Source organism: Gadus macrocephalus, chromosome 20 (genome assembly GCF_031168955.1).
Source record: "Gadus macrocephalus chromosome 20, ASM3116895v1".
In the NCBI taxonomy this organism is placed as follows: domain Eukaryota; kingdom Metazoa; phylum Chordata; class Actinopteri; order Gadiformes; family Gadidae; genus Gadus; species Gadus macrocephalus.
In genome coordinates, this window is record NC_082401.1 from 8,525,720 (window position 1) to 8,537,748 (window position 12,029).

At 41.2% G+C, this 12,029-nt stretch overlaps 1 protein-coding gene across 1 annotated transcript; it reads right to left on the minus strand.

Moving 5' to 3' along the window:
- Positions 1-4,365: 4,365 nt before the first annotated feature.
- On the minus strand, positions 4,366-11,526 carry cnot9 (CCR4-NOT transcription complex subunit 9). Its single transcript, XM_060039154.1, has 8 exons — positions 11,119-11,526; positions 10,742-10,921; positions 8,725-8,840; positions 7,889-7,998; positions 7,450-7,559; positions 7,236-7,334; positions 6,637-6,728; positions 4,366-6,234 (listed from the first exon to the last, which is right to left on the minus strand). The coding sequence occupies exons 1-8, from the start codon at positions 11,134-11,136 to the stop codon at positions 6,066-6,068; spliced, it is 894 nt and encodes a 297-aa protein (XP_059895137.1). The 5' UTR covers positions 11,137-11,526; the 3' UTR covers positions 4,366-6,065.
- Positions 11,527-12,029: the final 503 nt, after the last annotated feature.

The following is a 12,029-nucleotide window of genomic DNA, read 5'->3' on the forward strand; positions in this document are numbered from 1 at the left end:
CAACTACGAAGTCCCACGTTGCAAATAAATACCCATAGGCTGAGAGGGCGATATAAAGACATAAGCATCAACTCCTATGAATTCCGGTCTGACTTCCAAACCCACAATTCTCACAGATTGTCATACTCTTTTATATATATTTCCTCATTTGTTAGATCTAAATCGCCATGGACTTGAATTAGGTCACTAAATCTTTTTCGAATCAGATGTCAATGATTACTGGGTTGGTAATCATTTACATTAACAAATCACAACGGTGTCCGCGACTCGCCCATTGGAAACGCCGCCTGAATCAAAGCACCATCTGCAAGCAACCAGTGTCCATCTGCGGCTTGTCTCCATGACGACCGTGTCCTTTGGCGGCCACCCTAACCCTAACCCATTGGATTCACCTGGGTTTGAATTTGATTTTCTTAACCATCATTTGCCTAACAAAATATTCAAACATTTTATTTGAGCTTTCTCCTATTCAAGTAGTGTACTGCTTCTGCCTCACAAATGTATGGCTGTGATTTGTTAGATTATTATTTTCTTAAACAAATTGTATTTCTTAGGAAAAGTAAATAGCCTAAAGTGGGATGGATTTAAAGAATTTAAAACCAGCAGTGGACCTCAGCCTTGCCAACTGAGCATAAAGGCATACTCTCAGTGGGTAAATCCCCCTACATCAATTATTATCAGCATTATCTTAGTATAAAAGTACTATAGTCCTGAGACAGATGGCGACGTAGAGTTGATTACTGAATTGATTTCAGTGGCATTTGTAGGAAATGGCATGACAGGCAGGCATGCCACAGCACATCTGGTTGCAATTTGTTGTACCACAGTAGAACACAATACAAGATTTAATTTTTTACATGAATACCATCTCATAATTTGTCAGTAAACCCCTTATTGGTGTTGTTGGGTGGGATCTGAGTGGAGGTCTTTTTGCCTGTTTGAGGCTGTAGGATGGGGCCATTCCTTTGTACCCAGAGGCCTATGTACCCAGCGTCCTATGCTCCCCAGAATTATATGGTACATAATGGGAACATGCGGAAGACTCTAATGTTCCCCAGTTCTACACCTGTATTCTCCCAGCCTCCTATGTTCACCAGCTCTATAGCACATCATGGGATTCTCAAAAATATTTTTCCCAGCTGTTTCTTCGCTAATTACGAATGGGCTATTGTTGGAACTCATCAAATTTGTTTTCTGCTACCCAGCCCGACAGTATGGCTCTCAATATAATGGGTCTGCATTTTATTAATGGTTGGAGTCATGGATCACCAAAGGTCAAGGCTTAATAGGTGAAAACTAGCCAACCTAACTGATAAAATGATAAAAACATCACATTATGATTTAAGTATCTAAGTCAATCCAGTTTGTTTTTGGTTCCAACTAGTATTTTTTCTGCTTTTAACCATAGTTGATTTTGAACACCATTTTCTACATTAAGAGCTCTTCTCCTTTTTTTTCTTGGAAATAACAATGAATCCGAAAAAGGTTTTCATGGAAAAACAATGTGTGTTATTTTTTCTCAATTAACAAGATGCCTCTAAAGCAAAGCTCTTCCCTTTATGGAGTGCGGTTGCTGCTGTTTATCAGTCCAGGGCCATATGATTTCAAGTACGGGATCAATGCAGGTATCTAAGTTAGACGTTACCAATTTACCAATTTATCAATGTTAACAAATTATATGTGGGATTTGCATCTGAACAGCACCAACGTCCTGAGGTGCCTGTACAAAGTCTACAAACGTATAACAACATGATCATTCTAAAGATTTGAGATATCTCATTCATTCAAAAACAGAATTCAGGGATACAATCTCTTTTATTCAGAGAAACTAGAGCAAAAAAAAAAAATCTCACAATCCTGAGATACTAATCTCATTAGCTAAAAAAAACAGGGCAAATATACATTTCAAGCCTATTCATTATGCTTCTGTAGGTCACTGACATGTCAATGCTGAAAGGACCAATACCAATGCAGTGGTGTTAGATAGAACATGGGCATTTTTTCAAGACCTACAAAATATATTTGATGAAATTATTACTAAATTATTATTATTATTATTATTATTAAAGCCCTGTTCCAGTAAAAAAAACTAACTAGATAATATTGATTAAATAGGCACAGGATCCGAGGAAAATAGGACCAGGGAAGTTCAGACCCCTTGGAACTTGGTACCCTGGGAAAATATATATACTTCCTTTAGGAATAGGGGAAGGGATTTCATATAATGAGGTTTTTGACTGAAGTCTGTTGAGTCTCTTATTTTGAGACTTGAATAATATAATAAAAACAAACATCAGACTGGATGAAAGTCAGAGGAAACATGAACACTGCAAGACAAACACGCTGGGAACCAGCCACTTTACTTCCTGCGGCTATCTGTGCCTTCCTCGAAGGGAAGGGCTTTAAGATAGCCTTTTCCTTTCACAGACCCCCTGGAAATACGAAAAAGGAAGGCTCCATTTTCACTGCGCTTTACATTTCTAGTACACAATGTCAAAGAGATTCCACCTCATTCAACCAGTGAAGGTACCGAGGGAACACAGATAACATGTTCAGCTGTGTATACTGATTTGCTTGAGGTAGGCCTATACTGCAGTGAGGCAGAGAGTGTGAATAGGGATGTCTATATATTACTGGGGGGTTAACATTCACTTTAGAGCAACTCAATCTGCTTCTTTCATCATTTAGTTTTGTTACCAAAAATGCATTACTATTTACAGAAATGTATCTTCCTCATCATCATTTTAACAACAATAAACAAACAAAATATACCAAATTACAACATATGACAACAAATTTCAAATCACCACAATGTTTGAAACATAGCAGCTGCTATCATATGTGTTATTTTTAGAACCATGGTCACATGATTTGACAGACAGACAAACGGACTGTTCCAGGGATGAGTCATACGGGGGCGGGGGTCACTTTTTGCTGTCCAAACAGAGCACTGACCACACACAACCACACATGAAAACAAAAACGCATAGGAAAACTGTGCCACTGAACAGAGCACATTTAGAAAAAAGTTACTTAAACTATCCTCTGAGAGAACCCCTTAGTCCATATACCAAACTCTCCATTAAAACAGTTCTGCAAAGAATCCTAGAGACAAATGAAAGCCAACCACAAGCCCATTAAAGTCCCATTCCTCTGCCATGGGGGGAGTGCTGTGCAGGGTAAATTGGAACCAGACAGTGAAATATGAGACTTGAGCACATCAAATCAGCCAAGTAAACAGGCCACTAGGGTTTACTAAGAGGGAGAGAAATGACGCACAATGAAGATGAACATGGACAGGATTTAGTCAAACCAAAAAGAGATGGACATACTCACTGTTCCCTCTGCTGGGTCGCCAGCTAAGGTGAGGAGAGAAGCAGGCTCTGGCAGATCTCCACTAGATAGGGTCTGGAGAGTAGACTTTTCTCCAGAGGTCTCTGACTGAAAAGTGTGGCCAGAGTCAAGTCATCTTCCTGAGCATGTGTGCTGGGAGTGGCCGGGGTGGGGGGGGGGGGGGGGGGGGGAGTGCCAGTCTTGCACAGAGTCTTCAGGAACTGGGAGTGTCCAGTGAAAATCTGTCTTCCTCGCTCTCACTTTCTCTTCTGTGGCTGCTGGTTTCCAGGAAAATCTGACTCCTATACACAGCCCCACGCTGGTACAGACCCAGCCCTTCTGCTCCTTCTTTCTATATGCCCCTTACCGCTGCATCGGCTGCAGACTCACTCAATATGCTTGTGCAGCTCCCTTTGCTTGGTCTCGCTCTGTCACACACTCCCTCTACCGCACTCTCTCTCTCTGCCTTCCATCCATCAGCCGATTGTGTTCCTCCCCCACAGTTAAAGAGCCCATATCTTCTTGAGAATGCTGGCAACGTTTTTGAGGAAGCTGTCAGGCTTCTTACAAGAACCACATTTAACAATTAACAGATAATCTGCATAGATCAAGATTCCGTTCTGTTGCATGCATTCTAAATGTACTATTATAATTTCTTCCCTAACACTGAAATAGCAATTTGATTCAGTGTGAAGAAATGTGATCAAAAATTCAGCAAAGGGAGTGAGACGATGGATGGACTACTCTGCATAACCCTCTCACTGCCAGGGACTTAGAGGCAATCACCAAATGGAGGACTACTAACGGGGACTATTTTCTATAATTTATATTCATATTCACAAAGTTAGCTTTTGGTGTCGTCACCGTGAAGAGTATGAGTGATGCTAATACCACTTATGTCATAAGTAATATACAGGTCATAATATTCAAATAAATATTATATTCATTGATTAGATGACTGATTTAAACTTAACTTAAAGTAAGTATCGGATTAATAACATTTATCAGAACAATGAGACAAAAAAGCAAAGGTATTTTGAAAATATTTTAATTTGGAAAAGAATTAGTAAGCAACAAATAAATTGACAGGAGTAGTGGATACGGTCCGAGTTGGTATTAGAGCGTTGCAGCCGAAAGCACAGGCCTACATATCACCAAAGCACAGGACTCTTTCCGTTTTAAAAGCTTGCTGAAATCCAAACTTCCATTTCCTTTTAAAAGCAAAACAAAGGAGACGGATAAGAGATAGCACTAGTCCCATGGGGAACCCAGAACTTTCTGGGACAAATGGAAAATTAGGATGTGGATCTCTCCACACGTATGTGTGTATGCTTGTACCTCCACACAGCTTGGTGTGAGAGAAGGGCATAGGGTTTGATAATGGGAAACAAGCAGGAAGTGATGCGTTAATGGGCCAGTAAAAGGCAACGCAAAGCAATCAGGGCTGCTACTAGGATGTTGGTCGGTGTCCTCAAGGGACCTAGGTGGGCCCAGAGTGAGGTCTTCTGTGATGGAGCACCACTCCACCCCAAAAAATCATATGTTTCGGACAGGATGCAATGGGGAAACTTTATGATCGAACTCCCTTTGCAGAACTACAGAAATAACAGTTTCCTAGCATTGTTTTGATATCCACGTGAACCTGTAATGAGTAGCGGGTGCCTGATGGTATACAGAGCATGATGCTTGTAACTCTGAAGAAACTGACTCATAGCAGCATGAGTTATACGGATTTGGATCAATGATTTATTAAAATCAGATATTTTAAACCAATGCTTCTAATATTTATTGTCCTTCATCTTGTGTTCTTTAAAATTTGAATATGGTTGATTTGCATTAATGTTATGCAAAATGTCCCAACTATATGTTCCAACGTAACAGCTTTAGAAATTGGGCCATCTTTCTTACAAACAAAAAATAAAGGCTCCGTGACAGTTTCATAAAGATTTCTGTCTGCAAATCAAACTTTAGTGAAATCTTACACTACTCCCTCATAACAACTTTTACATTAAAATAAAAATCCATTTTCCATTCATCTCAAGCTGTATTATACACTAGTCTGGCAAACAAATCGTTCAAAAGTAAAGAAAAGTAATAAACACGAAGAGAGGCAACAAATTACAGTTATTGCTCAGTCGCAGGAATGTTACAGCAGGAAAAAGGCGTGTACCAAAGGAAGGGAACAAAAGGCCATTACAAATTATTCCCCCTGGATTCATCTTAACAAAGAATTCTGGCACATTATGATGGAAAACTAACTCTCCGTATGCACAAATACCTGCTTTTCATTCTGTACAGCACCTTTTTCAAAGACCAAACTGTGCACACAACCTTTTGGCATTTCTGCGAAGACATTTGAAAGACTATTGATGCCAGCATTCATTTTTGCTCTGATACGTTTTTTTGTTTGTTAAATGCCCCATGAGCATTTAAGTGCTCCACTCCGATGCTTATTCCACATGTATGTCGTGACATTATTGTGGCAAACACAGCTTCTAGTCACGCGTTCCCACACTGGACTCAACTCCGGATTCTTCTTTAAGTGTCTCTGTGCTCACGATCCCGCCGGACACAAGCCTGTGCTCGTGTGTGTGTGTGTGTGTGTGTGTGTGTGTGTGTGTGTGTGTGTGTGTGTGTGTGTGTGTGTGTGTGTGTGTGTGTGTGTGTGTGTGTGTGTGTGTGTGTGTGTGTGTGTGTGTGTGTGTGTGTGTGTGTCACACTTTAAGTCCCCATCACTGAGCGGAGAGCGGGATTCCCCGGGCGTCGGTGACCTGGCCCTCCTGCAGGTTCTTCACCAGCTGGGCCAGCCATCGCTTGGTGGTGGTGTCGTCCTTCAGAACCTGGGCAAACGTGTTGTCCTTCAGCTGATCGGGCAGACACTGTCGCAGGGCTTCTCTGGCTCTGTGGCAGGGGGGACAGCACCATACATCAGGGTTTTTATACAGTGGTTGTCTGAATCGAATATATAATTGATCGTGGGTATTAGGTCTAGGGTTTCGTCCGTTTTATCTTTTGTCTATTTAAATGTACATTTAGCAGACGCTTTTATCCAAAGCGACTTACAATAAGTAATGCAAGTCAATTAAATATCTATTTATTCAAAGCTAATGAAAACAGTACAGGCATACTCCGCATACTGCATTGGCGAGTAATTGCCGAAAAATGGCTCATCAATAAATCAAGAACAAATTTAACATCTGTGATACGACACCTCCTAGTGGCTCAAAAGAGATGTCAGCTGAACCAACTGAAACAGATCAAAACAAATCGGGATAAAAACAACTACAACAAGAGGGCTTGTACCTGAGGTTATCAGAGAGGCGGAGGTAGCAGCGGACGACGTGTTTCAGCAGGCGTGCGGACGGCTCTTTGGAGAGCTGCAGAACCATCTTCCCCTGAAAGAGACACAGACGAATCAAGTCAAAGCCGAATGATGAAGAATTCATCAAGATGACCGGTCTCTAAATGAACATCGCAAATTAAAATCATACATTTTCTGTTATTATGCTGCCATTATTATCCATCTTATTAAATATTAAATAATTAATTATGTTTTGATTGTTTGTTTGTTTTGTTTTGTCTTGTTTTTGTTTTATTTATTTATTTATTTATTATGTTTTTTTTTTTTTCCACAATGTCTTGTTTTTTAAACAATTTATGATGACTATATGCTCTGTAAGGTGACCTTGGGTGTCTTTAAAGGCTCCTCTAAATTAAATGTATTATTATTATTATTAAATGTATATTATGTCTAGTTTCTGCTGCTACAGAAAGAAATGTCACCTTGGTTGATTTAGGAACCAATCTGTCAATCGATCTATCTAAATGTAGCAGAGAATTCAATGTAGACGATAGATGATAAATTCAGCCAATTCTGTCTAACCCCCAATGATTGTACTTACAAGGATCATGGCCACATGAGAGAAGCGCTCGTAAGTCTGGCATATGTATGCCAATCCAGTGTCATCCAATAGGATCTTCTGCAGGATGAACGTGGCGACCTACCAAGCACAAAGCAGAGTGCTATGATGAGATAAACAAGGAACCCAGCCTAATTGGAATATAAACCATGCTTTTGGGGTTCCCACTATAGACTTGTTAAACAGTAATGCTTACCGTTTTGGACAGTTCACTGCCAGACTCCATGATGCGCAGACAAAGTGGGATTATTTCAGTGGTGAGGAGGAAGTTAATCACTTCCTGTTCATCCGTTTTGACCAAGGCCCCTGAAAGCAAAGGTAGGAAGTGTTAAAACTTTAGACTAATAACTATTTCACTATTTTAATTTAGCTGGGTTAGACATCTTACTCAATGAAGCCTAGAGGTTAGGCTGCAGGCATTGAGGATATATTCCCAGATCCTTACCCCCCCCCCCCCCCCAACAACCTCACTACACTGGCCTCGGTATCACAAGTTAAAAAAAAAAAAAAAAAACACCCTGCACAAAGTTAAATGACAAAAGCAGACATATTGCCCTTTTTGGATTTATGCAGAGGTATGATATGTCAAGAAAAGCGGCCCATTTCATTTGATGAACAGTAAGACTGGGCCTCACCAATGACTCCGAGGCTGGTGAGTCTCAGGTACTCGAAGGGCCGCGTTTTGCTCACGGTGTGCAGGAAGGGGTACAGGAAAAGGGGGATGTGGGCGGCGAGAAAGGCGGACCTGTAAAATAATAAATCATTGCTTATCTCACAATCATAGTAATATAAAAAGGAAAATTACACCATGAGACAGACAATGAATGTAGATTTTAGGTTGATTGAAAACCCAATTAATGTTTTCCACTAAATTGAACACCTCATTTGGGATGTAAATAGCTAAAACTTAAAGGGATACTTCACCCATTTAGAACCGGCGTTCTATCATTATAAAATCGCTATTGTAATATAAATAAATATATAAATAAATATCAGTCTAAACCAGTCTCCCCTTGGCCCATTTTTTCTCATCTAATTTTCTCCCGAAATGACGTCATTTGACGTCATTTCGGGAGAAACCTCTTGTCCCGCTAGAAGGGCCGAGGACTACAACACACTTTTGGTGGCAAATTTTTCCACCAATAAGGAATGAGAGGGGGCGGGAGCTCGCGTACGGGAGACCGACAGGTGGGCGGGGCAGCGAGCGCAATGCACTGTGGTAGTTGGAGGTTTTCTTACTTTGAGCCAGAGAGACCATGAAAACACTCTTTCTGCCTTTTTTTTTTAGGCTAGGATGAACCGATTTCAATTTTTTTTTCACATTTATAATACATTGAATTATTTAATTCATAAAACCTTCATATTCCCACCGGTGAAGTATCTCTTTAAGTCAGAAGGCATTTTTTAATGTCTTTCGTGAGGCGTCTCATTAAAATGAAAAGTATAAAAGTTCCTCATCTCTGGGTGTTACCTTGTCTCTGGGTGGGAAGCAACACACTGCAAAAGTGCCAGGGCATTGCACACCCTGTTGGATTGGTGGGCCGTGAGCGTAGGCGGGTTAATCGATGGATAGATGTTTACGATTTCCTGTAAACAGAATGTTAACATTTCAGATCTTCATTGTGATTAAAATATTCATCAACAGTCTTAAACATTTAATAAGATTATATGTACATTATTAATCCCACATTTGAAAAACATTGGGTGTACCAGAAGAAAGTACATTACAAAGAAAAACAGACAATATCTGTACGCAGAGAATATGTCAAACATATACACACAAGCAGGGGCGGACTGGGGGAAAAAAGTGGCCCGGGAGTTTCTGTCAGACCGGCCCACTCAATACACGGCGCGCGGCCCACTAAGTACACGCCGCGTTGCCCACTCAATGGATCGCGCGTATCGAACAGTCAGTGGCCTTCTGGGAAAAATACCCATACACTTAACATTATTTTGGATGATTACAAAGAAATTACATCATATATGTATGTTTGTTTTTTAATAACATCCACCAATTTGCCTGGATGGACACATGGAATAAAATGATTATTGGCTATTGTAACACTCCAAGGTAGGTATAGTTTGCTAGATGAATATGCTTAACTCTTGGCTAGTATCAGATGGTTATACAAGTATAACTACAAAGCCTTAAGGAATGAATGTCAGCAGAGAAAGACCACACAATAAAGAAACTGGAATCAGAGGGTAGAATTAGCATGAACAATATATTAGAAATTAACAGAACAGAACATACGATGGGGTGTGAACATCAGTGGTATCAGTAGTGTTGCATGCTGGGTGTGTGATTGTTTGTGTGTGTAGGGGTGCTGAAGGTGCATAACAAAACAGTAAGTTACATAACGACGTTCCCGAAATTCAGCCGTGGTGCAGAGTTATAGCCACTCCGAGCCAGTCGCACATTGAGCTTCCCCCAAATGCGCTGTTTTGGTGGCTGTAGCTATAATGCAAATGAGGAGGAGCGAGGCGGGTCAAGGAGGAGGGTGGGGGTGTGGCCCTGAGCAACTTGCAGCCACGGTACCATTCGCTCTGTTTACAGTGGATGTATCGCAATGGCGAGGCTCACACAGCCTTTAGCCGTGTTCTGTAAATATTCTAGAACACACGGGAGTCCTGGAGCTCTATATCAAAATATTATCATATAGCCTACATAGATATCTATATCATATAATATTATAACGGCCAAAAGATGTGTGAGCCGATATTATGAATCTCAAACGACCGCGTTGGGTTCTCCGACGTTCCTGGTTCTTCAACGTCCTCATCAATGTGAAGTAGACTGAACCACGACAAGGAGGAGAAAGGGATCGTTGCCGGGCAGCGCTTAGGCACCTCCGCCTCCGGCGGTGGTCCCTCAGCGGGTCTCAAGCTGGAGACATTCGCCGCAAACAATCCCTTTCTCCTCATGGGTTGAGCGCATGCGTAGAACTGGGTGCCGTGTTGCGTGTATGTATGCAAATCCAAATTCTCTACCTCAATCCGCACAGCTGAGAACACTTTGGCTGTGTAAGAACCAATTTAGAGGTGTTTATTAATAAGGTGGAGATCTTTTCTTACTTTGGACTTCCGAAGTCTGTAAAACACATATTAGAAGACACTTAAAAAAAAATCGAAAAATAGTCACCATGAGTGTGAAGACCGATTGCGAGTAGCAGTATAAAAGTCAGTCAGTGCGATTGTGATTAGATAGGTATAGCTCTTGGAGAAAATTACGCTTGTGCCGCTGTGATAACCATTGTAGGGCTGATGCGATGATGGGCGTGGGCCGGTACATAATAGTATTTTGGGCCATCGGCCCACCGGGGATGTCCCCGGTATTCCCGATGGCCAGTCCGCCCCTGCAAGAACTGCGATAATAAATGTAAATAAATATAAAGAGGTAGTTCATTGACAGCATATGGCACTATATTACCACCATTATGCATAAGTGTCAATAGTGTTGTTGTGATGAAAATTGCTCTACCCTTTACCTGCAGAAGAGCCGCAATAGTGCCACAGGAGTGCCAGAGCATGGGCGCCAGGTCGGGCACCGACTCCCGCTTCTTGCTGAGCTCCAGCAGAGCATTCTCTCGGGTCTCCGGGCTGGACAGTTCATTGATCCACTGGTAGATTTTCTCTCTGTCCACCTGGGCCAGAGCCGTAGTCACAGCCTTTAAATAATTATAGAAAAAAGAGAACAAAATATTTAAGAAAAAAAAAAAAGGTATCACGATGTGGTTCAACACAGAGAGTGGTTTCATTGTGACATTCATTGTTTATAAACAGTATCACACAAAGCCCGCTTTCCGCAGAGCTACACATCACACACATCGAGACTTGTAATATACAACGTATGGAAAATACTCACAGCTCCTGTAGCTAGCATTTTGTGCAAAGCCTGGATCTGGTCTCCGGTATGATGCTGAGAACCTATTGTAAACCCCGTCTGGAAATCCACTGGTAAAGTAATATAATCCAACTTTCTCTACTGGCGGCTAGCAGCCAAGCTAACGGCTGTAGCATGCACAAGCTAGCTGCTAAAGCTTACGCCAACTCCCGTCGAGTAACGCCCAAACAATCTACACCGCATAAGAAATAGCTAGTACTCGTTACAGTAACTCAGACGGTGGTGTTTGCATTTCTGCTATTGATCGTTAGATATCCATACAAAAATATCAAGAGAAATGAGCAATGACTTTGTTTTAAGACAAGTTAATGTGAAATGACTATCGCGAGATGTTCTTGACGCTACCCCTTACAAAAGGGCTATGATAACGCGAGAAGACCGATTATCTTCTTGTTGGTATTTTACGGTTGTTTGTAGCTCTATTGTTGCACTACCGCCCTCTTTTGATTAAATGTGGTACTTTTCTTCTGTATTTAACCCTCATACCGAAAGGAAAAAGAGCGTCCTCCCACCCTTGATCTCTGCGTCCTTTACTGCTTGTTGTAAATATTTTTGACGCCTTCTCTCCATCGCCTGGGTTTGTCCTCTCTTCTTCCTGCCAATAATGATATGTTCTATAACCTACATATGATAGCTTATGATAATGAAAACATCATTGTCAGACGTCTCTTTCATTTATTAATTTTCATTCATTCATTCATTCATTGGGTTTGACAAGGTGGCAATCTCGAAGATTTTCATGTAAATAAATACTAATATACATCGCCCAATAAGATAACACGATGACTGAGCGTATGGCCCACTGGGAAATGAACGTTACGGTGGCGATACTATTTGTATCTCTGTTAATAATGGGCATGTGTAACATGCTG

Excerpts from the sequence above, each read along its gene's own strand:
- cnot9 (XM_060039154.1), bottom strand. Across the intron at positions 7,999-8,724 it reads GCTTCCCACCCAGAGACAAG|GTCCGCCTTTCTCGCCGCCC; the intron begins GTAACACCCAGA and ends ATTATTTTACAG. Across the intron at positions 6,235-6,636 it reads CGCCTCTCTGATAACCTCAG|AGCCAGAGAAGCCCTGCGAC; the intron begins GTACAAGCCCTC and ends CCCCTGCCACAG.